This window comes from Bufo gargarizans, chromosome 5 (assembly GCF_014858855.1).
Source record: "Bufo gargarizans isolate SCDJY-AF-19 chromosome 5, ASM1485885v1, whole genome shotgun sequence".
Lineage (NCBI taxonomy): Eukaryota > Metazoa > Chordata > Amphibia > Anura > Bufonidae > Bufo > Bufo gargarizans.
In genome coordinates, this window is record NC_058084.1 from 415,968,795 (window position 1) to 415,995,666 (window position 26,872).

Consider the following 26,872-nt stretch of genomic DNA (forward strand, 5'->3'; position numbering starts at 1 on the left):
CCATTGATTTTTATTTTATTTTTTGAGTGATTGTCTTATGTGGAGGCTCATTTCTTGCGGGATGAGGTGACCTTTTCATTGGTACCATTTTAGCGTACATAATACTTTTTGATTGCTTGGTATTCCACTTTTTGTGAGGCAAGGTGACAAAAAAAATGGCTGTTTTGGCATAGCATCTCATGTAATATTTTTATAGAGCAAGTTGTTACGGAAGTGACGATATCTAATATGTCTATCATTTTTATTTTTGTTAAGTTTTACACAGTAAATGCATATTTGAACAGAATTCAATCTTGTTTTTGTGTTGGCATTTTCTGAGAGCCATATTTTTAGGGTGATTGTCTTAGGTAGGGTCTAATTTTTTGCGGGATGAGATGGTACCATTTTGGGCTAAATACACCTTTTTGATCGCTTGGTATTACACTTTTTGTGAGGGAACGTCACCAAAAATGGCTGTGTTAGCAGAGTTTTTTTTAACTGCATTCACCTAACAGGATGGATCATGTGATATTTTTATAGAGCCGGTCGATACGGACACGGAAATACCTAATATGTATACTTTTCGTTTTTTTCCTATTTTTTTTATTACTTAATTATGGGAAAAGATAGCTTTTTTTTTTTTACTTGAAAACTTTTATTTTTTTTATTATGCAAAACTTTATTTAAACTTTTTTTTTCCCCACAACTTTTAGGGGTCTGACCCCCTGTACAATGCTTACAATACCCTGCCATTGGGTCCCCATCACAGCAGCGCTTGGAACCGATGGGGAGGGAGCTTCCTCCCTCCACACATCCTGCACATGCCACGGTCAGCATAGTGAGGGTTAATGCGCAGGCATCGGTGTATTCACCGATGCCGGCGTGTACAGCAGGCGTCCGGCTAACGGGAACAGCCGTTCCCCTGCAGCTGATCGGGCAGGCACAGCTCCTGCACCCGCCCAATCAGCACGCTGTAGTACTACGGCGCTGGTCGGGAAGGGGTTAGAGCTGCGTTGAAATACAATGTCAGGACTGCTGTGCAAGTGCACAGGAGTCTTCTCCATTATGCCAACACAGCAATCCTGACTGTGTACTTCAGTGCAGGTTTGAGCACTGACAGCAGGGAAAACGGGGGGCAGTAGGCAAATAAAAAATGGTGATCCAGACTCTTTATGTACAGTACTTCTCATGTATTACTGCTTGCAGAATTGCGTTGACAGATTCCCTTTCACTGAATACGTTACAAAAAAAAGCATACGTCTCAATCTCATTTTTTGTCATATATGTCATTATGTCCCAAATAAATGTAACAAAGTCTAAAGCTAAATTCTGAATTCTGCTTAATTCCTGTTACTGCAGCATAGTGCACTGGGGGAACTAGGATGACAGAGGAGGTCTGCAGGAAAAACCTTGGTGATTTTAAAATGCAAAGTGTGAATGATGTGGATGCCTAAAAGTCCCATGACAAATTACTGCTTGATAAAATAAAGAAGAAGCAAAAAAATGCATAAAAAGGCACTACAGTAATGTGTGACCCTAGATGGCACAAGCGTGCAGCCCTAGGTTAGGCTGGGTTGACATCACTGTTTTATCCATCAGAAGAACAAAAAAATAAAAAGATCCTGTATTTTAAGCATCCATTGTGCACATTTTGCATCTGTGATCAGGGTTCCGTTTTTCTTTTTTTTATAGGATCAGGTTTTTTTTTCTGTTCTTCTGACGGATCAGAAGAACAGAAAATGAAACTGTGATCTAAACCTGGACTTAGCTGAAAAGGATTCTGGTCAAGAGAGGTCACTGCTGGGTGGTCACCGAGCTAATATGCTAAAGAAGGACATTATCTGCCCTTGCATTAGACAGAAAAGAAGAAATAAGGGATTGTGGCCTTTTATCGTTACGCCTGCATTTTTATTTTGAACCACAAACCCCTCTGCAGAGTTAAGGAAACTGCTACTTCAAGGCCAAATTGCACTAAAGTAATAGGAAGCTAGATGGCGCTGCACAAAGATAGACGATGACGCCTCCAATATAAAAACGTGACTTAAATTTGGAGAAATACACATTACACATCTGTCAGCCTGTAGCAGAAGCTTTCACACCTCTCTTTCTCCTGCTCTCTGTATAGTTTTTGGTGTGGTTGCCGGAAACCCACTGAGCCCATAATGATGACCTAACCCGGAGGGTAGGTCATTAATATTTGTAGCCTGGACAACCCCATTTAAGCTGAAGCTTACATCCGATTATTGGGATTTACCTGTATAATAAGTTTACTGCTTGGTTGGAAGTCAGGTGTGTGGTTGGCTAGATCTATACATTTATCTTGGCACCCACCATATGCAAACAGCACACAACTGATAAAATACCTGGATTTCCTGCTGATCAAACATCCTGAGCCATTCCAAATTGACCACATTGGCAAGACCTTGCCTGAAGGCCAGACAATGCTGGCGGATCTGCTTGTTTAGCCTGTAGTCAGCGACGAGGTGGATGTAAGCAATTCGGTTGGCACTTGTTACAGGGATATCTTTGCCTCCAAGCTTCAGTTCTACCACCTGATAGGAAGGAACACAGCATATGAATCATAACTGTACAGTCGTGGCCAAAAGTTTTGAGAATTACATAAATATTGGAAAAGTTGCTGCTTAAGTTTTTATAATAGCAATTTACATATACTACAGAATGTTATGAAGAGTGATTAGATGAATTGCATAGTCCTCCTTCGCCATGAAAATTAACTTAATCCCAAAAAAAACTTTCCACTGCATTTCATTGCTGTCATTAAAGGACCTGCTGAGATCATTTCAGTAATCGTCTTGTTAACTCAGGTGAGAATGTTGACGAGCACAAGGCTCGAGATCATTATGTCAGGCTGATTGGGTTAAAATGGCAGACTTGACCTGTTAAAAGGAGGGTGAAGCTTGAAATCATTGTTATTCCATTGTTAACCATGGTGACCTGCAAAGAAACGCGTGCAGCCATCATTGCGTTTCATAAAAATGGCTTCACAGGCAATGATATTGTGGCTACTAAGATTGCACCTCAATCAACAATTTATAGGATTATCAAGAACTTCAAGGAAAGAGGTTCAATTCTTGTTAAGAAGGCTTCAGGGCGTCCAAGAAAGTCCAGCAAGCGCCAGGATCGTCTCCTAAAGAGGATTCAGCTGCGGGATCGGAGTGCCACCAGTGCAGAGCTTGCTCAGGAATGGCAGCAGGCAGATGTGAGCAGCATCTGCACGCACAGTGAGGCGAAGACTTTTGGAAGATGGCCTGGTGTCCAGAAGGGCAGCAAAGAAGCCACTTCTCTCCAAAAAAACACATCAGGGACAGATTGATCTTCTGCAGAAAATATGGTGAATGGACTGCTGAGGAACTGGGGCAAAGTCATATTCTCCGATGAAGCCTCTTTCCGATTGTTTGGGACATCAGGAAAAAGGTTTGTCCGGAGAAGAAAAGGTGAGCGCTACCATCAGTCCTGTGTCATGCCAACAGTAAAGCATCCTGAGACCATTCATGTGTGGGGTTGCTTCTCATCCAAGGGAGTTGGCTCATTCACAATTTTGCCCAAAAACACAGCCATGAATAAAGAATGGTACCAAAACACCCTCCAACAGCAACTTCTTCCAACAATCTAACAACAGTTTGGTGAAGAACAATGCATTTTCCAGCACGATGGAGCACCGTGCCATAAGGCAAAAGTGATAACCAAGTGGCTCGGGGACCAAAACGTTGACATTTTGGGTCTGTGGCCTGGAAACTCCCTAGATCTTAATCCCATTGAGAACTTGTGGTGAATGCTCAAGAGGCAGGTGGACAAACAAAAACCCACTAATTCTGACAAACTCCAAGAAGTGATTATGAAAGAATGGGTTGCTATCAGTCAGGAATTGGCCCAGAAGGTGATTGAGAGCATGCCCAGTCGAATTGCAGAGGTCCTGAAAAAGAAGGGCCAACACTGCAAATACTGACTCTTTGCATAAATGTCATGTAATTGTCGTTAAAAGCCTTTGAAATGTATGAAGTGCGTGAAATTATATTTTACTACATCACAGAAACAACCGAAACAAAGAGCTAAAAGCAGCAAACTTTGTGAAAACTAATATTTGTGTCATTCTCAAAACTTTTGGCCACGACTGTATATCTCCCACTGCATCTGTTAAAATGAAAAACTTAGTTATTGTTCTCATTATATCTTCCTAAATCAACATAATCTCTTCCTTCTGATTTCTGAGACAAAGGTCATATCACAATGGGTAAGAGCAATCGAGCCTTAAAATCAGTGCTGCATGGTTTATGTCACTAGATGGCGTACTCTGGCAACTACACGCCATATATACGAAGATGTAAAGTGCACTTTAGACTCTCCTACAGTTTTACCCCTTTAAGACTCTGCAATTTTCCATTTTTGCATTTTACTCTCTGGCTTGCAAGAGCCATAACTTTTTTTATTTTTCCATTCACATATTAGGGCTTGTTTGTTGCGAGACAAGTTGCACTTTCTAATGGCACCATTCAATATTGTATAAAATGTAGTGGGAAGCTGGAGAAAAATTCCAAAATCGGCAAAATTGAAAGAAATGCAATTCTGCCACAGTTTATGGGCTTCATTTTTACAGAGTTCTCTATGCAGTAAAACTGATGTGTTACTTTCACGCTCTGGGTTTGATGGTGGACTTATGAACATTAACATTAGCTAATGTGAGAGAGGCCTTTAGTTGCCTAGAGGTTACCTTGGGTTCCTTGGTGACCTTGTGGACTATTACATGCCTTGCTCTTGGCGAGATATTTGTTGGTCGACCACCTCCTAGGGAAGTGTAATAATGGTCTTGAATTTCCTCCATGACTACACAATCTGTTTGACATGCGGACTGGTGGAGTCCAAACTCTTCAGAGGTTTTGTAACCTTTTCCAGCCTGAGGAGCATCAACAACTCATCTTTTGAGGTTCTCAGAAATCTCCTTTGTGCATGCCATGATACACTTCCTCAAATGTGTGTTGTGAAGATAAGACTTTGATAGACACCTGACTCTAATTTCACCTTTAAATTATCTGCTAATCCTAAGGGGACTGGTACACAGCGCAGTTGTGATGCAGATGAAAACTATGTGCAGTTGATCACATGCAGTTACTGCTTCAACAATCATGCATTTACAATGCAGTTATAGAATGTAGCCAGTTTAGCACCTAACACAGTTTTTGACTGGAACCAGCTGCAATGAATTAAATCATTTAGATCACTTCTGCTATGCAGAACACCAGTGTTTAATAAGCTGCTAAACTGGCTAAATTCTATAAGCACATTGTGAATGCATGTTTGTTGAAGCAGTAACTGCATGAGGTCAACTGCAACCAGATTTTCAAATGCATCACAACTGCGCTCTGTGCCAGCACTCTAAGGGGTCACAATATTTTGCCACTCACCAAGTCTAATATGTTTGACTCATTTGTTTCATTTGGTTATTGTTATCTACTTTTAGGAATTTACGTAGATATCGTAGAAAGTTCTGAAAGGTTCACAAGCTTTCAAGCGCCATTGTATATAAAACGTGGAGGTGGCGACTTCAAACCTAATCCAAAAACAGCACCACTAATGTTCCATACTTGGTAATGTAGCTCATATTATTTCCCTTAAAGGTGGGGTGAGCTGCAATACACAGACACAGCCCATGAAGTAGTGTGGTGCTGTTTCTTGGGTGAGCTGGGGGGAATAGACCCTTTTTCACATTCTGGGCAACCCTTTTACTTCTTTATAAGGGTATCACTGCTTTTGTAGGGGTCCTCACCAAACCCCCAACTAACTGGACAACAAACTGACCTATCAAAGGCTTTGAAAAGTGGCGATGGTGGTACACCAGCTACTTCTGGTCTTTACATCTGTCTTTTCCATATTATTTTACATTAGGAAATGAATGATGCAACTAGTGATACACTGCATGGATTAATTTTTTAACAGCTTATGTGGCAATTTTATTACTTTTTACATACATTTCCAGATCACCAGTTTCAGGACTAAACCAATGCTACCATATGCCACCTGGTTGTGCACCTCTCCTATAGATGAATACCACACTGTAATAACCTTCATACAGAAGTCTTTCATGCAATGCTCTTCGTCTGCTTGGCTACAATAGACCTTGGAATCCTTCGCTGTGACTGTGGCTATATAAAAATGTGGCTCGTTTCATCCAAAATCGCTCTAATCTATTTTGGCTGCGGAACAATCACAAATTAACGACTTCTGCATTAGAATTGCAATCGTCGCCTCAGTAAAAGTTTTAAGCGCCTGTTAATGCCCTCGACATCCGGGATTATTGCTTTATTATTACCTAGCTAAATACAAATTGAATACAAAAAGGGCTACTTAATGCCAGCAGCAATTCTAGGATAATGGCTAATTTTTACCGTATCTTCTAACTGTAATTATAGAAAGGTTTAGGTCACCCAGGCAGAAACTCTGAAATATACAATGCCTGTCCAAGGAAGAGATTCATAAAAGTCAAGACACTCGAAGCAAACAAGAGAGGCATGCTAGATAAGAGTCAGGGAACAGCTGGGTTTATACATGCACCACTCCGATCAATCCATCAAAATCTGCATGACCATGGTCTAACTGGTAAGGACGGCGTTCCTCCAGCCCCAGCATTTACAGGACATAATAAGAGAGCAAACACCTCAGGTCCCATATCCTCTTATCTGTAGATCCAAATAATAAGAATGTGACAATGGCATTAATCATTAGCCGCCCACCCTGGGAACTTACCTGCGCTTCCCCGAGATCATTATTAACCACAGTAAAGTTTAACCCAAGATCTTCCACGTCCTCTTCATAGCTCTTCAGGAACAGTAAGTTCTTGTACATTTCTGGATCCAGAGAAGCCAGGTGGTGGATGTCCACGTCAGCGCTGGTGCCAAGTAACTTGGATAGGAAGAAACTGGCAAAGGGCAGCTCCACAAGCATGTTCTCATACAGTGCCTGCAGGAGTAGAAGTTCAAAGACCATTAATATTAGACCGCATGAATATTGGATTTGTGTCAATTCACGTCTGTTTGCATAAAATACAGTATATACTATATGTAGCATGGTCTGAATTTACTCTTAAATATAACCATACTCAATGTGACCATCAGGAAGTCAGACCGAAGTGGCATATCAGGGACATAGGAGAAAAAAATAGGATTTAAAAGGGTTGTCTTATCTGAGACATCACTAAGATATGCCACCAATGTCAGATAGGTGTAGGTCTCAGAGGTGGGACCCACATCTATCTCCAAAGCAGGACTCATAGTGTGAGTGGAGAGCAGACATACCCTCCATTAATTTCCATGAGAGCTCTGAAAATAGCAGAGCACACTCGCTCTGCTTTTTCCGGAGCTCCCATAGACATGAATGGAGAGGATGTCCGAACATGCATGGTGTGATCTCCTTTACTGTTTTAGAGATAGATGCAGGTCTTCGAGGTGGGACCTGCATCTATCTGACTTTGATTGCAAATCCTAGTCAGAGGAGACAACCCCTTTAAAAGAAAAAAAGGAGGCAGACAATCACACCTCACACAAGTAATTTCAGTCAAAGATGACCAGTTGAAAAAGATCCAACATGACCCATAACTTTTTGGGTAGGCAGTCACTGTACTTGCACAAGGCCATACTGGGTTGAAGTTCCTTCAGTCATTGGTGTACTATAATTCCAAGTGCCAACATGATATCCCTTTGTGTGACAAATAAGAGGTAGTCACTATTCAGGTGACTACCTCTTGAAGCTCATCAAGAGAATGCCAAGAGTGTGCAAAGCAGTAATCAAAGCAAAAGGTGGCTTCTTTGAAGAACCTAGAATATGACATATTTTCAGTTGTTTCACACTTTTTGTTGTGTATATAATTCCACATGTGTTAATTCATAGTTTTGATGCCTTCAGTGTGAATCTACAATTTTCATAGTCATGAAAATTAAGAAAACTCTTTGAATGAGAAGGTGTGTCCAAACTTTTGGTCTGTACTGTATATATATATATATATATATCAATTACCACCAAACAGCGCCAAATTGGATGGTATAATACTAGAATATTTTAAATATTTCAGTTTATAATTTTTTATTTACCAGCAAATGTTTGCAATTTCATGTTTTTTGTTTCTCCGCATTAAAATAGATCTCTACTTTTGAATTGGCTGTTCCTCCTGACCATCACTGTTTCTATTTTTGCAGATGACACCAAACTTTGTAATACGGTACAGTCTATGGAAGAGGTTAATAATTTACAAGCTGACTTGGACAAACCTACTGTTTGGGCCTCCACTTGGCAAATGAGGTTCAATATAGATAAATGTAAAGTTATGCACTTGGGGGCAAATAATCTGCAAGCAGCATATATCCTAGGGGGAGTAAAACTGGGAGAGTCACTTATTGAGAAGGATCTGGGTGTATTAGTAGAACATAAACTAAATAACAGCATGCGATGCCAGCCAGCTGCCTCTAAGGCCAACAGAATTTTGTCTTGTATTAAAAGGGGTATGAACTTGTGGAACAGTCATGTAATACTGCCACTATACAAAGCATTGGTGCGGCCTCAACTGGAATACGCGGTTCAGTTCTGGGCACCAGTCCATAGAAAGGATGCCCTGGACTTAGAAAAAGTACAAAGGAGAGCGACTAAACTCATAAAGGGCCTGGAAGAACTTAGCTATGAGCAAAGATTAAAAGAACTGAATTTGTTTAGCCTTGAAAAAAAGACATCTAAGGGGGGGGGGGGGGGGGGGAAACGACGTGATTAACCTGTAAAATATATAAACAGGCCATACACAAAATATCGAGGGAAGCTATTCTGTGTTAAACCGTCTTAAAAAAACAAGGAGCCACTCCCTACGCCTAGAGAAAAAAAAATTTTGTCATAAGAAGCGACAAGCATTCTTTACAATAAGGGCTGTGAATCTCTGGAATAGCTGCAGGTGCTGGTCACAGCAAATACAGGAAATGGCTTCATGACAATTTATAGAAATCTTGTTCTATACACCCTTCCCCTTTGGCCCAACTCCTTTTTAAAAGGAAGATGGACATTGATCAAGGGATTTGTTCCGTGGATCAATATAGTAGGATTACCGGATGGACTTGATGGACTTTTGTATTTTTCCTTAACAACTATGTAACTGAAATCTGAATATGGCTCACAACATACAAAAGGTTGGGGACCGCCATGCTAGACCCATAACTGAAGTATTGTAGTACACCAATCACTAAAGGGACTTCAATCCAGTATATATCTATATATATATATATCTTTACAACCTTAGCTAACGTGACATTAGCCATGCCCATAGGCAGAACAGCAAATATAACGGTAATATACAACGTTTGTATAACTTGAATGGCAGAGCTGTGCATCCATTTTATCTGATCAGATGGCCTTGTTAAGTGAACCATTTCCACAATTTCATTGCAACTGTTATACAAGGCTTGAGGTTTTAATCATGTCTAAATTAACTTCAGCTATCATTAACCCTGCTAATATGCCAAGGCCTACAAACCTGAGTTGACCCCAACATGTTTGCACGGCTGCAGCCTTGTAGGAAACAAAGCTAATAAGGGCTCATTTATGATCACTGAAGTGTTTGGCAATAAGGACGGTCATTACCTCAATCACTGTGATCTGATGAACTGGAGAAACTTAAAGGGAGCTTGTCACCATGAAAAGTTATTGAAATCTATAGGGAGCACATTATAGAGCAGGAAGAGCTGAGCAGATTGATATATAGTTTTGTAGAAAAGATTGGGTAAAACATAAGTAAAAGTTTAGTAATTTCTACATTAAAACCTCTGCACTTTCTGAGCTCATGTAGAAGGTCCAAAGCAGTGATTGACAGCCTTCCCTATATAAATGCATACACACACACACACACACACACACACACACACAGAGCTGTCAATCACTGACTACTAAGCTCAGAATGAGCAAAGATATAAATGTATAAATTACAAGTTTTCCTGAATCTTTTCCCACAAAACTATATATCAATATGCTCAGCTCCTCCTGCTCTATAACATGCTGCCTGTAGACTGCACTGCATTTTCATGGTGTCAGGTTCTCTTTAAGGTCTCAATACACATTAGAACAAATGGATGATAACCAAAATCAATGTTTTAGCCAATCAACGTAATTGGTGCCAGAACTTGACAGCTCGGATCACTGTGTAGACAGCCAAACTGGTTACTTGTCACAGGTTAAGGGGGAGGGAAAACACCAAATACACACCACAACGAATAGACAACAATCTAGGCCTCAAAAGCTAAGGAAGAGGGATGGTGACCTCCTAGTAATCCCTAAACCTTTTCCTAACTCCTGCCAGTATGAGCAGATCCTGATGGTGGAAATACTCATACACTGGATACCTAAAGCCCTGCTAAAACTGACAAGCCCTAGGATAGGTAGCAGGGGATGAGACAGCTGGTTCCTTCCAGAATGAAGGAATCTGTGTCTCCCTGAGGCCTAGAAACAACACACACCAGATAATACCCTGTTTCCCCGAAAATAAGACAGTGTCTTATATTAATTTTTGCTCCCAAAGATTCGCTACGTCTTATTTTCAGGGGATGTCTTATTTTTCCATGAAGAAAAATATGGTACACATTTATTGTTGAACAAAAAAAAAAGGAAATCAGGGTGGGGAGGGGGATCACTTAAAATGACACAGGGGGAATCAAAATGGTACAGGTTACTATAGCATTTTAGTACCCCCTTCTGATCCTCCTGTGTCATTTTGATTCCCCCCTCTGATCCCCCTGTGTCATTTTAAATGATCCCCCTCCCCACCCTGATACCCCTGTGTCATTTTGATTCCCTTCTCTGATCACCCTGTGTCATTTTGATTTCCCCCCTCTGAACACCCTGTCATTTTAAATGATCCCCCTCCGCAGCCTGATCACCCTGTGTCATTTTGATTCCCCCCTCTGATCACCCTGTGTCATTTTAATTACCATTTTTAGTCTCCCTCCCCCCATCTTCACCAGACATCCTCCACCTTTCATCAGATATTCCCCCCCCCCACCTGTCACCCCATCCCCTGTGTGTCCGTGCCAGCCAAGTTGTGAGACTCCATCAGGGCAGAGCGAGCGGAAGAAGGCGGCAGCTTGTCCTGGCGGCGGCTGCGGCCAATCAGTGAGCTCCTTACATTCTGGGGTGGCTTGCTTTATAATCGGGGAGGCATTATGTCCGGCCGATGCTTTATAATCGGGGAGTCATTATGTTCGGCGGATGCTTTATAATCGGGGAGGCATTACGGTATGTTCAGCCGATGCTTTATAATCGGGGAGGCCTTATTTTCGGGGGATGCTTTATTATCAGGGAGGCCTTATTTTCGGGGGGATGCCTTATATTACAGCGATAGGCAAAACTAGAGGTAGGTCTTATTTTCGGGGGATGTCTTATTTTCGGGGAAACACGGTAAGAAACAGTACAGGCAACAAGTACTTATCTTAGAGATGTATGGAGAAGCAGGAGATCCAAGACAAACCAGCACTAGCAACTCCAAGCAGAAACTATCAACCGCATGGTCAGCAGTGTGAGGCGGATCTAAATAGAGCCTCATCACTGATAACGAGCGGCACCTGAGGAAAACAACATACATAGAGGAAAACAGAGAGACCTGTCAGATAGCCTCACGTGCAGAAAGTCTATCCAATCTTCTAACCTCTCTCATAGGAGGGACCGTGACAGTACCCCCCCTTCTACGGGGGGCACCGGACACCCAAGACCAACTTTATCAGGATGCGCCCTGTGAAAGGCCCTCACAAGGCGACTGGCATTCACGTCTGTCGCAGGAACCCACATTCTTTCCTCTGGACCGTAACCCTTTCAGTGCACGAAGTACTGAAGAGATCCACAAAGAATACATGAGTTCACTATCCTGGCAATGACAGGAGGTGGTGGCAGGGAGGACGGTACAGCAGGTTCAACATATCTTTTCAGCAATGACTTGTGAAACACATTATGAATCTTCAAAGCCAGCGGAAGCTCAAGACGAAAAGCAGATTAATAATGGCAGAGATCTTGGATGGCCCAATAAACTTTGGCCACAACTTCCAAGAGGGTACCTTCAACTTAATGTTTCTTGTGGACAGCCACACAGAATCACCTACTCTCAGGTCCAGACCACTCACACGTCTCTTGTCAGCCATACGTTTATACTTTTTGCCCATTTTATTTAAAATAGTTTTGAATCTTCTGCCAAATAGATGACAACGAAGAGGAGAATCTTTCCTCTTCAGGTATACCAGACGTCTCAGTATCAGAAAATGTGTCAAACTGCGGATGCACCAAAAAACAGCGACTTATCAGTGGACTCCTGTCTACAGTTATTTATGGCAAACTCGGCCAACAACAAAAATGAAGACCACTCCTCTTGATTCTCAGAGACAAAACATCTCAAATAAGTCTCCAGATTCTAGTTTGCTCAGTCTGCCCATTCGACTGAGGATGACATGCCGAAGAGAAGGACAATTGTACCCCCAGACGAGTACAGAACACCTTCCAGATCCTGGAAACAAATTGAGCCCCTCTATCAGACACCACATCAGAGGGAATGCTTTGTAGTTTCACGATGTTATCGACAAACACTTCAGCGAGAGTTTTGGCATTAGGTAAACCTGATAATGGTATAAAGTGTGCCATTTTGCTGAAGCGGTCACAACCACCAGAATCACAGTTTTCCCAGAAGAATCATGCAAATCTGTGATAAAGTCCATGGACAAATGAGTCCAGAGTCGGGATGGGATAGAAAAGGGAAGTAGGGAGATCCTGAAGGTCGAGTATGAGCCACCTTAGCACACGCACAAGTCTGACAAGCTGCCACATAGCCCTCAACACATTTACGTAACCCTGGCCACCAGAATCTTTGAGAAATGAGATCCACAGTGTCCCGTAAGAATAGTATTGTGATGTTCCTTAAACACCTTGTGTCGTAGTTCCCAAGGGACAAACAACTTCCCTGGAGGACAGGAATCTGTGTCTCTCCCTGGGCCTCCAACACCTCTGCCTCAAGTTCAGGATAAAGGGCAGATACAACCACCCCATCAGCTAATATCGGCGCAGGATCCTCCTAATCACCCCCACCGGGAAAGCTACGCGACAAGGCATCCACCTTTACGTTTTTAATCCCAGGACGATAAGTGACAATGAAACTAAATCTAGTAAAAAACAACGACCATCTGGCCTGCCTTGGGTTCAGATGTTTAGCCGACTGCAGGTAGGCCAGATTTTTGTAATCAGTAATTACCGTAACGGGATGAATCGCTCTTTCGAACCAATGACGCCACTCTTCAAAAGACAATTTAATGGCCAACAACTCTCTATTACCTACATCATAATTTCTTTCGGCAGAAGAGAGTTTTTTAGAGAAAAAAGCACAAGGGCGCCATTTGCTAGGAAAAGAACCCTGCAACAAGACGGCTCCCACCGCTACCTCTGATGCGTTAACTTCCACAATAAATGGTTGTGACACATCCGGTTGCACCAGAATAAGAGCACAAGCAAAACATTCCTTTATTGCTGAAAAAGCATGCAATGCTTCTTCAGACCAGACTGAGAAATCCGTGCCTTTCTTAGTCATATCAGTCAATGGTTTAACAACAGTTGAGTAATTCAAGATAAATTTACGGTAGTAGTTGGTGAACCCCAAAAATCGCATGGTTGCCTTCAGATCTTCAGGTCAATCCCAGTCCAACACAGCCCGAACTTTTTTTGGATCCATACGAAAACCCGAAGCTGAGAGTAGGTACCCCAGGAATTGCACTTCAGGGACTGCAAATACACACTTCTCCATTTTGGCATACAATTTATTCTCTCGTAGGATCTGTAAGACCTGTCTCACGTGATCCTTATGCGTCTCCATATCAATTAAAATATCCAGATAAACCACCACAAACCTGCCTACCAGATGATGAAAGATGTCATTGACGAAGTGTTGAAAAACCGCAGGAGCATTGGACAAAACAAAAGGCATGACCAGATTCTCAAAATGACCCTCAGGAGTATTAAAAGGCAATTTTCCATTCGTCCCCTTCCTTGACTCTTATCAGATTATACGCCCCCCTCAAATCCAACTTGGAGAACAACTTGGTGCCGACAATCTGATTAAATAATTCTGGGATCAAAGGAAGGGGACAAGGATCATGGATAGTGATGCGATTAAGCTCACGGAAGTCCAAACATGGCCTAAGAGTTCCATCCCCTTTTTTTTTTTTTTAACAAAGAAGAACCCCGCCACCATTGGTGATTTGGATGGTCTAATGTGACCTTTAGCCATGATATACTCTCGCATGGCTACTTTTTCGGGTTCAAAGATTATACAACCGAGACTTTGGCAATCTAGCTCCGGGAATAAGGTTGACGGGGCAATCATATTCCCGATAAGGGGGCAACTCCTGGTCTCCACCCTTAGAGAATACATCAAAAAAGATCCAAAAGGAAAGGAGGTAACATTTTAGTAGTTACAACAGAAAGCGACGTGCTAAGACAGTTGTCAAGGCAGAAATCACTCCAATCGAGAATCTGTCTCGTTTGCCAATCGATAGGTTTACCATGATTAACCAAACATAACCCTACTAACACCAGAGGAGCAGGCAAACTTGAAATGGATTCAATATTAGAATCTCCCACCTTTAGGCGAATGTCCAATGTCCTGCATCATTTGAGACAGAGACTTTTGAGAGAGGGGCGGAATCTTTTGCAACAACAGAAATATTTTTGTATAATGCGCTTGTTGTCAAACCAAGAATACGGACAAACTGGCCATCCACTAAGTTAACCCCATCCCCACTGTCAATAAATACTTCCGTTTCCACCGTTTTGGAATCTAGCGCCACCTTGGCAGGCAGGAGAAATCGGGTACTACCGGTAAAAGACAAAAGTACATTCTCAATTTCCCCATCCACACTACGAAAAGTGAGAAGAGGACTAGGCACATTAGGACTTTTTTTTTCCCCTTTTCACCTTGATGTTTAACATAAGGACATATGTTAACAAAATGTCCTCCTTGACCACAGAAAAAGCTAAGTCTTTTCTTAACCTTAAAGTTTTTATCACCTGGTCCAGGTGTGACCTGACCCAATTGCATTGAGCGTCACCTTTCAGCAACGAAATAATAATCCCCACTCTCTGACTCTCGTCCCCAGAAGAGCTAGGATGCAGTCTGAAATATAATTTGCACGATTCCCCGAACCGAACAAAGTTGTCACTTTCCCCGGAAAACCTATCTGGGAGAGCAACCTTCGGTTCAAGGCAGGTCTGGTTCCGGCAACCCACCGCCTGTGGTCTCTGAAACTGTGCAACGGCCGTGCAGAGGTCAGCCACCTCCAAAGACAGCCCCTGCATACAATCGACCAGTGCAGAAACAGTATCCATAGCTGCACTGATAAAACAAAGGATAACGGTTTACGGCAGTTGATAATGTCACGTGTTAAGGGGAAGGGAAAACCCGAAATACACACCACAACGAATAGACAACAATCTAGGCCTCAAAAGCTAAGGAAGAGGGATGGTGACCTAGTAATCCCTAGGCCTTTTCCTAACTCCGGCCAGTATGAGCAGATCCTAATGGTGGAAATACTCATACACCGGATACCTAAAGCCCTGCTAAAACTGACAAGCCCTAGGATAGGAAGCAGGGGATGAGACAGCTGGTTCCTTCAAGAATGAAGGAACCTTAGTCTCCCTGAAGCCTAGAAACAACACACTCCAGATAATAAGAAACAGCAAAGGCAACAAGTACTTAGCTTAGAGATGTATGGAGAAGCAGGAGATCCAAGACAAACCAGCACTAGCAACTCCAAGCAGAAACTATCAACCGCATGGTCAGCAGTGTGAGGCGGATCTAAATAGAGCCTCATCACTGATAATGAGCGGCACCTGAGGAGAGGTAAGATCCTGCCAAACAACAACATACATAGAGGAAAACAGAGAGACCTGTCAGATAGCCTTACGTGCAGCAAGTCTATCTGATCCTCTAACCTCTCTCATAGGAGGGACTGTGACAGTACCCCCCCTTCAACGGGGGGCACCGGACACCCAAGACCGACTTTATCAGGATGCACCCTGTGAAAGGCCCTCACATGCATGCTCAGTCAAACCATGTGTGCATGTGTATGAGGAGGTCAGGAGGACCCCAGAAAACCATCTGCAGACAGTGGTCTGCCCTACAGTAAACAGTAGCCCAGGCATCCTGAGTGACCACTTACTATTCCTTGCCGCATTAGCATATGTCTGGCATGTGGAACTCTAAAACGGGTGCAGTATCTTGACGCATACTAAATGCACTAAAGAATCTTTGCATGTGGCAGCACTAATAAAAAATATAGACTAGTCAGAAGTCTGCAGGAACAGTAAAAGGACTAATAGCATATTTAACAATCATACCAAAACCAAATCACCTGCATATACAAAGATTGAATAAGCATCTGTCAGCAGGATCTGTCAATTGGGAAACGGTGGAGAGGTTAGTTTTCAGTGTTGCACAACAGAGGAGGTAAGGTACACTGAGTGGCTAGGGCATATTTTTTAAGAGAAGGATTTCTCAAAAATGGAGCTTAAAGGGAACCTGTCATCAACTTTATGCTGCCCATATTAATGGTAGAATAAAGTAGAGACAGGGGAGTTGATTTCAGCGGTCTGTCATTTAGAAGTTAAAAGTAAGTGATTGCCGAGAACCAACATCACAATCATTGCAGACTGGGCCTGGAAAAGAGAGTCACGGCCACCTGAGAAGAGTCCTGGTTATTCATGAATTCTTGCTGTCCCTGCCCACCTGCTGATGACTGACAGTCTTCTACCTAGTTTTCTCCCTTTCTCTCTAGGAGAGAACTGCCAATCATCAGCAGACGGGTGAGAGTGCAGGAGATTAGGAATAACCATGACTCTTCTCAAGTAGATTTGACTCTTTTCAAGGCCTGGGCTGTAATGATTATGATGCTGGTTCTCAGCAACCACTGACTTTTAGCTTATGAGTGACACATCACAGAAATCAGCATTTCTGTCACTAATTTATGCTGCCCTCAGTGCGGTCAGCATAAAGTTGATGACCGGTTCCCTTTAAGAAAGGTATGGTTTGATTTAGCGTGGTCGGGTTTATCCTGCTGATAAAGGGGCTGTGACAACACCGCAGATAAATGTCTGAATGGGGGGGGGGGGGTCTGACGGTTAAAACCCTTCACCCATCACAAGAACAGGGGATCATGTGTCCTTCATGCGAGTGCAGCAACGGTCAAGCAGGCGCACTGCCCATCTGATACATTCTCTATGCGACTGCTGAGTACATTGCTCGCTAACTCTGGCAGTCCCATAGAGAGGAATAGAGCGACAGTGCACATGCTCAATCGCCGCAGAATCGGTTTATGTTATGATGTGCCCCTTTCAATTAGCAGGCCTGTTACAAACAGAACAGAAGGCCAACCCTATGGAAATGAAATCCCCCCCCCCAGCTTCGCTGCAACCTATCACTTTGACTATTTCACAACCTGTAGTCTGTGCGCCACAGGAAAACATCTACTGTAAATGATGTTCTACAGACTCCAGGCTAACCAAAAAGTATCACCTCCCTGCAGCTGCCCTTTAATTCCTTCAGATGAGAGCCACAGATCATGTTGTATTTTAAAGTTTTATTTAACCACCTCAGCCCCCCTAGCTTAAACACCCTTAATGACCAGACCACTTTTTACAATTCTGCACTACACTACTTTCACAGATTATTGCTCGGTCATACAACTTACCACCCAAATGAATTTTACCTCCTTTTCTTCTCACTAATAGAGCTTTCATTTGGTGGTATTTCATTGCTGCTGACATTTTTACTTTTTTTGTTATTAATCAAAATTTACCGAAATTTTTGCAAAAAAAATGAAATTTTTCACTTTCAGTTGTAATATTTTTTTTTAAAACTACATTTCTATATACATTTTTCTTAAAATATATTGTTCTACATGTCTTTGATAAAAAAAAAATGCAATAAGTGTATATTTATTGGTTTGGGTAAAAGTTAGTGTTTACAAACTATGGTACAAAAATGTGAATTTCCGCATTTTGAAGCCGCTCTGACTTTCTGAGCACCTGTCATGTTTCCTGAGGTTCTACAACATGGGTGTCAAACATGCGGCCCGCGGGCCGCATGCGGCCCGCAATGAATATCTTTGCGGCCCGGCAGTCTAGTATCTCGAACATGAGCGCGCTGCTATCGGCGCGCTCATGTTCTCTCAGCAGCACAGGGAGAAGGAAGCTGTCCTCCCTCCCCCTGTGCTGCTGCCACCAATGAGAAGAGAGGGGCGGGCGCACTGCGCCACCAATGATAGGACTATTCCCATTTCCCACACAGAGCAGCGCCCAGCGATGTCTCAGCACTCACCATTAGTCCTGGGCGCCGCTCCGTTCGCCCGCAGTGCCCCCTTACTGTCTCCTCTCCTGCTCCAGATGCTGCTGATTACTATCGGAGCGATGAGAGGAGACATCAGCTTCACTAGTGGGCGTTCCTTCTCCCTGCGCTGCGATTGGACAGCGCTACAGCCAGGAAGAAGTAACACCCACTAGTGAAGCTGATGTCTCCTCCCATCGCTCCGATAGTAATCAGCAGCATGTGGAGCAGGAGAGGAGACAGTAATGGAGCACTGCAGGTGAACGGAGCGGCGCCCAGGACTAATGGTGAGTGCTGGGACATCGCTGGGCGCCACTCTGTGTGGCCTGATAGTGAAAGTCAGTCTTTAACACAATACAGGAGGCGGGTGCCGGCAGCAGAATCGCATTGCCGGCACCCTGCCGCTGACAGGGAGCTGCGATCAGAGGCAGTTAACCCCTTAGGTGCCGCACCTGACGGGTTAACTGCTGATCTGCCAGTACCAGCCTCCTGTATAAAGGGGTAATTTATCATTGGTGTGCCCCCCCCCCTCAACCCCCCATCCCATTAAAATCATTGGTGGCACAGTGCGCCAGCCCCTCTCAACCTCCCCAGTATTAAAATCATTGGTGGCAGTGGCTACAGGGACCTCTCCCCTCCCCCTCATTGGTGGTGCAGTGGCAGCTTCTGATCGGAGCCCCAGCTGTGTAAGCCTGGGGCTCCGATCAGTTACCATGGCAGCCAGGACGCTACAGAAGCCCTGGTTGCCATGGTAACATCCCTGATGCTGTGTGCACAAGGCACAGAGCAGCAGGGACAGTGTGAAGTCCTATTCACCCTGATAGAGCTGAATAGGACAAGGGATGAAAGATCCCAGGTTCTCGCCCCTAAGGCTACTTTCACACTTGCGTTCAGAGCGTTCAGTCTCATATTCCACTAACTTGTGACAAAAAATGAAAACCTCCATGAACTCACTATGCCCATCACGAAATACCTTGGGGTGTCTTCTTTCCAAAATGGGGTCACTTGTGGGGTAGTTATACTGCCCTGGCATTTTAGGAGCCCTAATGATTGAGAAGTAGTTTGAAATTCAAATGTGTAAAAAATGTCCTGTGAAATCCTAAAAGGTGCTCTTTAGAATTTGGGCCCCTTTGCCCACCTAGGCTGCAAAAAAGTGTCACACATGTGGTATCACCGTACTCAGGAGAAGTTGGGCAATGTGTTTTGGGGTGTCTTTTTACATATACCCATGCTGGGTGAGAGAAATATCTCTCTAAAAGTCAACTTTTAATTTTTTTTTATACAAAGTTGTCATTTGACAGAGATATTTATCTCACCCAGCATGGGTATATGTAAAAAGACACCCGAAAACACATTGCCCTACTTCTTCTGAGTACGGCGATACCACATGTGTACCACATTTTTAACACATTTGGATTTCAAACTATTTCTCACGCATTAGGGCCCCTAAAATTGCCAGGGCAGTATAACTACCCCACAATTGACCCCATTTTGGAAAGAAGACACCCCAAGGTATTTCGTGAGGGGCATAGTGAGTTCATGGAAGCTTTTATTTTTTGTCACAAGTTAGTGGAATATGAGACTTTGTAAGAAAAAAAAAAAAATCATCATTTTCCACTAACTTGTGCCAAATAAAAAAAATTCTAGGAACTCGCCATGCCCCTCACGGAATACCTTGGGGTGTCTTCTTTCCAAAATGGGGTCACTTGTGGGGTATTTATACTGCCCTGGCATTTTAGGGGCCCTAATGCGTGAGAAGTAGTTTAAAATCCAAATGTGTTAAAAATGTCCTGTGAAATCCGAAAGGTGCTCTTTAGAATTTGGGCCCCTTTGCCCACCTAGCCATGACATGAGAAGTGTCCCATGTAAGTTGTCTGTCTCACCCAAAAATGGTTCTCTGGGTGAGCAATTGTTGGTTGCTGTCCACCTCTTAATATACCCCGCCTCCCGGTACATGTGCGCCCCCCCCCTGATTACCCCTCTCACCTGTCCGCAACGGCCGTAATGTCTGAAAAAGCCTGTGGAACGCACGCCGCTCGTGTGCGTTCCACCGGACCGGAAGCTGGCATCACATGGTGTGGGCTCACCGGAAGTGAGGTAAGGGCCTGCGTCTGAGCGTCACCAGTTTTTTCTTACAAAGTCTCATATTCCACTAACTTGTGACAAAAAATAAAAGCTTCCATGAACTCACTATGCCCCTCACGAAATACCTTGGGGTGTCTTCTTTCCAAAATGGGGTCAATTGTGGGGTAGTTATACTGCCCTGGCATTTTAGGGGCCCTAATGCGTGAGAAGTAGTTTGAAATCCAAATGTGTTAAAAATGCCCTGTGAAATCCTAAAGGTGCTCTTTAGAATTTGGGCCCCTTTGCCCACCTAGGCTGCAAAAAAGTGTCACACATGTGGTATCGCCGTACTCAGAAGAAGTAGGGCAATGTGTTTTCGGGTGTCTTTTTACATATACCCATGCTGGGTGAGAGAAATATCTCTCTAAAAGTCAACTTTTCCCATTTTTTTTATACAAAGTTGTCATTATAGAGAGATATTTCTCTCACCCAGCATGGGTATATGTAAAAAGACACCCCAAAACACATTGCCCAACTTCTCCTGAGTACGGCGATACCACATGTGTGACACTTTTTTGCAGCCTAGGTGCGCAAAGGGGCCCAAATTCCTTTTAGGAGGGCATTTTTAGACATTTGGATTCCAGACTTCTTCTCACGCTTTAGGTCCCCCTAAAATGCCAGGGCAGTATAATACCCCACAAGTGACCCCATTTTGGAAAAAAGACACCCCAAGGTATTCCGTGAGGGGCATGGCGAGTTCATAGAAGTGTTTTTTTTTGGCACAAGTTAGCAGAATTTTTTTTAGTTTTTTCTCACAAAGTCTCCCTTTCCGCTAACTTGTGACAAAAAGTTCAATCTTTCATGGACTCAATATGCCCCAAAATTAGTTATACCAGCGCACAACGTAGTGTGTGGCGGTATATAATCACACCCAGGGCAGGTATAGGCTTTTTTAATAGGAACCATTAACATAGCACTGCCAGTAAAAACTTAATTTTCCCTGGATTTTGTCGGCGCGACTGTACCGGGATCGGGGCATGTGCTTGGTCATCTTGTCAGATTAATATCCTAGTTTATCAATACTTGCGATTGAGCAATAATAAAACAGCAGGCAAGTTATCAATTGCAGCTTATGGGCCTTGCTGATGTGAGCTGGGCAGTTGCCAAGCAACTGGTGACGCTCAGACGCAGGCCCTTACCTCACTTCCGGTGAGCCCGCACCATGTGATGCCAGCTTCCGGTCCGGTGGAACGCACACGAGCGGCGTGCGTTCCACAGGCTTTTTCAGACATTACGGCCGTTGCGGACAGGTGAGAGGGGTAATCAGGGGGGGGGCGCACATGTACCGGGAGGCGGGGTATATAAAGAGGTGGACAGCAACCAACAATTGCTCACCCAGAGAACCATTTTTGGGTGAGACAGACAACTTACATGGGACACTTCTCATGTCATGGCCTGGATACGACCCATTGAATATCCAGAGTGAAAGTACGAGGCTAAACTTTACCTTCTTCTTTCAGTAAGTATTCTGAGTCTCTTTTTTATACCTATTCAAAGATGGTACCCAGAGTATTCAGTGATCTATATTTAGTATATATTTGTAATTTGTTTCTAGTTACCCTTGAATACATCGTTGAAGTCCCCTGATGAGGTCCGGATACTGAGACTGAAACATGGCATGTAGGGCTGTGCAATTAGGGTATTAATAGGATTAGGCCCCTACTGAGGGCAAGGTTCGGTATGGGGTCGCCCCTGTCGGGGCGGGTGCTCCATGTGTGCTAGGCAGGTGTTTAACTAGCCCCCAGCCCACCTGTAGGTAGGAAAGACATAATAGGGCTTTACAGGAGCACTAACACTGCCATAGACATCAGCACCCAGGTCACGCAGATTCTGGTAATTATTGAATACCTGAACCGCCCTCCACTGGCCGTGGCATCCATTAGACGTGGTAAGACCAAACCATTTACTTACACCATCTGTGGAGGTATATGTAATCATCGTTTGCTTGTGGAGGTACATGTAATTATTGTTGTAATAATTGTTGTTTTTCACCCAGTAGTAATCTTCTATTTTAAATGACTTAGTAAATGTTATATTTTAATAATCCTCATTCACATAAATAATTCACTCAATATGCCCCTCAGCGAATACCTTGGGGTGTCTTCTTTCCGAAATGGGGTCACATGTGGGGTATTTATACTGCCCTGCCATTTTAGCGGCCCTAAAGCATGAGAAGTAGTCTGGAATATAAATGTCTAATAAATTTTACGCATTTGGATTCCGTGAGGGGTATGGTGAGTTTATGTGAGATTTAATTTTTTGTCACAAGTTAGTGGAAAATTAGACTTTGTAAGAACCCCCCCCAAAAAAAAAATCAATTTCCGCTAACTTGTGCCCAAAAATTTTTTAAATCTATGAACTCGCCATGCCCCTCAAAAGTAATCTTTTTATAGCGCCGCAGCGATTTTATGGTGTTTTTGCAGTGATCAGAAAAAAATATATTTCTGTCACTGCGGAGGGGCGGACTGAACGCAAGTGTGCACACAAGATCAGGCCTGATCGGGCGAACACTGCGTTTTTTGTAGAGCCTATAGAACATGTCCTATTCTTGTCCGCAATTGCGGACAAGAAAAGGCATTTTCTATATAGTTCTGGCAATGTGCGGATCCGCAAAATGCGGAAAGCACATTGCCGGTGTCCGTGTTTTGCGGATACGCGGTGTCCGTGTTTTGCGGATCCACAAAACACATACGGACGTCTGAATGGAGCCTTACAGGGGGGTGATCAATGACAGGGGGGTGATCAGGGAGTCTATATGGGGTGATCACCACCCTGTCATTGATCACCCCCCTGTAAGGCTCCATTCAGACGTCCGTATGTGTTTTGCGGATCCACGGATCAATGGATCGGATCCGCAAAACACATACGGACGTCTGAATGGAGCCTTACAGGGGGGTGATCACCCCATATAGACTCCCTGATCACCACCCTGTCATTGATCACCCCCCTGTAAGGCTCCATTCAGACGTCCGTATGTGTTTTGAGGATCCGCGGATCCATGTATCGGATCCGCAAAACACATACGTACGTCTGACTGGAGCCTTACAGGGGGGTGATCAATGACAGGGGGGTGATCAGGGAGTCTATATGGGGTGATCAGGGGGTTAATAAGGGGTTAATAAGTGACGGGGGGGGTAGTGTAGTGGTGTTTGGTGCTACTTTACAGAGCTGCCTGTGTCCTCTGGTGGTCGATCCAAGCAAAAGGGACCACCAGAGGACCAGGTAGCAGGTATATTAGATGCTGTTATCAAAACAGCGTCTAATATACCTTTTAGGGGTTAAAAAAAAAAATCGCATCTACAGCCTGCCAGCGAACGATCGCCGCTGGCAGGCTGTAGATCAGCTAGTTTACCTGCAGTTCCTGTGAACGCGCGCGCGTTCACAGGAAATCTCTCGTTTCGCGAGATGACGCCCCGGCGCGTCCAGGAGGAATAACAGGGCCGCCGCAAAGATGCAATCCTGCGTGCGGCGGTCCTGTAGTGATTAAATTACGCATAGACTCTGTTTAAAGAGGACCTTTCACCGATTATGACACTGTGAACTAAGAATACAGACATGGAGAGCGGCGCCCGGGGATCTCACTGCACTTACTATTATCCCTGGGCACCGCTCCGTTCTCCCGCTATGCCCTCCGGTATCTCCGACCACTAAGTTATAGTAGGTGGAGATTTCAGTCACTAAGTTATGGTAGGCGGAGTCTGCCCTTGTTCTGCTCTAGTGCTGGCCAATCGCAAGCGCAGAGCTCACAGCCTGGGAGGTTATTTTCTCCCAGGCTGTGAGCTCTGCAATGCGATTGGCCAGTGCTACAGAAGAACAAGGGCAGACTCCGCCTACCATAACTTTTTGACCGGAGATACCGGAGGGCATAGCAGGAGAACGGAGCGGCGCCCGGGGATAATAGTAAGTGCAGTGAGATCCCCGGGCGCCGCTCTCCATGTCTGTATTCTTAGTTCACAGTGTCATAATCGGTGAAAGGTCCTCTTTAAGCGCGGTATCTATACGCATATGCTATCTTGGTCATCTATTTAAAGGAAATGTGTTACCAATTTTTTTTTCTGCCAGTTAAAACCAGATAGTAACACAACTCCTTTTTATCTAATCTGTTTTTATTTTTTAATTGCAGATTTTTTTTTTTTTTTAGTAACTGAACATGATTGTGGGGGCGGACATCTTGCCTGAGCTGTTCTTAACAGCATTTACAAAGCATTAAAGGTACGTTTTATGCCCCGTTTTACATATACGTTACAAAAAAAAATAAAGGATACAAAAACACATTGCACCACGTTCTTGTATTCTGCACAGTCCACTTAAAAAAATAAAATAAAATATATATATATATATAATTTATTTATTTATTTTATTTATTTTTTTAACAATGGAACTCTATGGTGAACGGATGCCACTGTATGGCATCAGTCTGAGGCATCTGTTTAACGTATACATTTTTTGTATACGTTAAAAGGATGGGAAAAACGTGATATGAAAAGCCAACCTAATAAAATCACTTTACAGCAGCCCTGTGGTCCATAGACATAATGGTCAGGAGAGGACCTCAGTGACTTCTATGGGACAGTTTTCTAGGCATGCTCTGTGACCTGTGGAGAGGTCATTGTACAAGGAAATAATAGATAAGATTTGACAAGTCACCTATTGCAAATGAAGGATCCTCTTATCTGTCATTCTAATCCTGCCTGTAATGATATCCCCTCTGTGTATAGCTAAGCAGGTAAAGGCTGTATTAGACATCCTGATGCTGCAAGCGATTGTCGGGAGGGAAGCGTTCCCTCCCGGCAGTCGCCAGATAGCTAGCAGAGGAGACCGCAGATGTCCTCCGCTGCATGGAGAGGAGCGATCGTTAATGCCAACACTCGTCCCCATGTAGAACAGCAGTGTGCCAGCGGCAGATCATGATCACACAGCACTATCTGCCGCTTGCAAATCCAGATCTTTCAGCATGCTCGTTCATCGGGCAGTCGGAGGCAGGATTACACTGCCAGATGATCGCTAACAATATACCCTTAACGGCAGTAAAGTGATCTGTACAGACCAAGAAGTAGCGGCAATAATTTGTCTTATGGCAAACTGCAGGATTTTATGTTTTTTTCTTAAATATAGATATTGACATGGAAAATTAAAAATAACATCACCACAAATTCTTTAAAAATATGTTAAACATAAAATGTGATTTAAATAATAAGCCATTTTCTAATGACACATTTCCTATAGGGTACCGTACATTATTAACGTTTTCGAAGAGTTTTTTTTATTTTATATTTTTTAACTCATCGGTAGGAATCCAATACCCGTGACCTCCCCCGATCAGCTGTCTGAGAAAGCAGCGGTGCTCGCAGCCATTTCTAGCTGACTAGTGGGGCCCCCGCACCCCACATCCCTGCCGATCAGCTCTTCTGTGTAGCTCCATCACTCACTTCAATGGAAGCAGCTCTGCAGTGATGAGCGCTGTCCACTACAATGTCGACGATGCGGTTGAGTTCTGGTGTTGACTTAAAACAATGGAGAACACAGAACAGCTGATCGTTGGGGTGCAGGGTGTCGGACCCCAGCCGATCAGCTAGTGATGGCTACCATGAGGATAGGCCATCACTTGGCTAGGCAAACCCTCTAATGACCGGTACAGTTACAACTGACTACTGTGCTACAAAAATATAGCAGTAGTAAGAACAGCCCAAGGCAAATAGAGCTCCATGTAGGAAATCACGGTTTATTCAAGGCGTGTGTGCGAAATTCCTGTGTGTGCAAAAACAAACGGGGAGCGCGAAGGAAAAGCTCTATTCTGCAGCCATCGCAAGGTCATTGTTTGCTATACGGAGAACAAAGCCTCCATTGTAACCAAATGTATGGATGTAGGAACACTACCTGGATGAAAACAACAAATTACCTCCATGACTCAGAGTCTAAAAGCAGAAAATGACCCCACGTTGCCCTTCCCTTTCCACCTTCTAGATAAAATAAAAAAATACCTAAGAAGTCAGGTTTAAAGATTTCGCATTGAAGTCTAAATAAATGATGGTGTTAAGCGGCATGACCGCATCAGTGAAATGGATTATAAATGAAATTTCCATAATGTATGCAAAGCAAATATCCCGGCGGCCGTAAATCAAGGTATTTTCTAAACGCAGGTTAATTGTACAACTCCACAAACTGTCTATTTTTTATGCAAAATAATCCACTTTACATTTGTCACATTGGGCGTCATCCGCAGACACTTGCATCAGATGCCCTTACGGGGCCATCAATAACCCGAGAGAACGCCGTAGGTAGATTGCAGAAACTTGTATGTTATTTTTCAAGTGTCCGTCTCCTGCGAGTGTTTATTGCCAGGGAGGGTGCCAAAATGATTTGAAATAAAACGGATTAATTATG

General features: G+C 43.6%; 1 protein-coding gene across 1 annotated transcript in view; it reads right to left on the bottom strand.

Annotated features, from left to right (window-relative positions):
* The window catches only part of LOC122938715 (ubiquitin-protein ligase E3C-like), a 163,438-nt gene that overhangs the window by 19,534 nt on the left and 117,032 nt on the right, over window positions 1-26,872 (bottom strand). Inside the window, 2 exon segments of the mRNA XM_044294414.1 lie at window positions 2,343-2,531; window positions 6,739-6,951. Coding sequence (XP_044150349.1) covers window positions 2,343-2,531; window positions 6,739-6,951 — 402 coding nt within the window.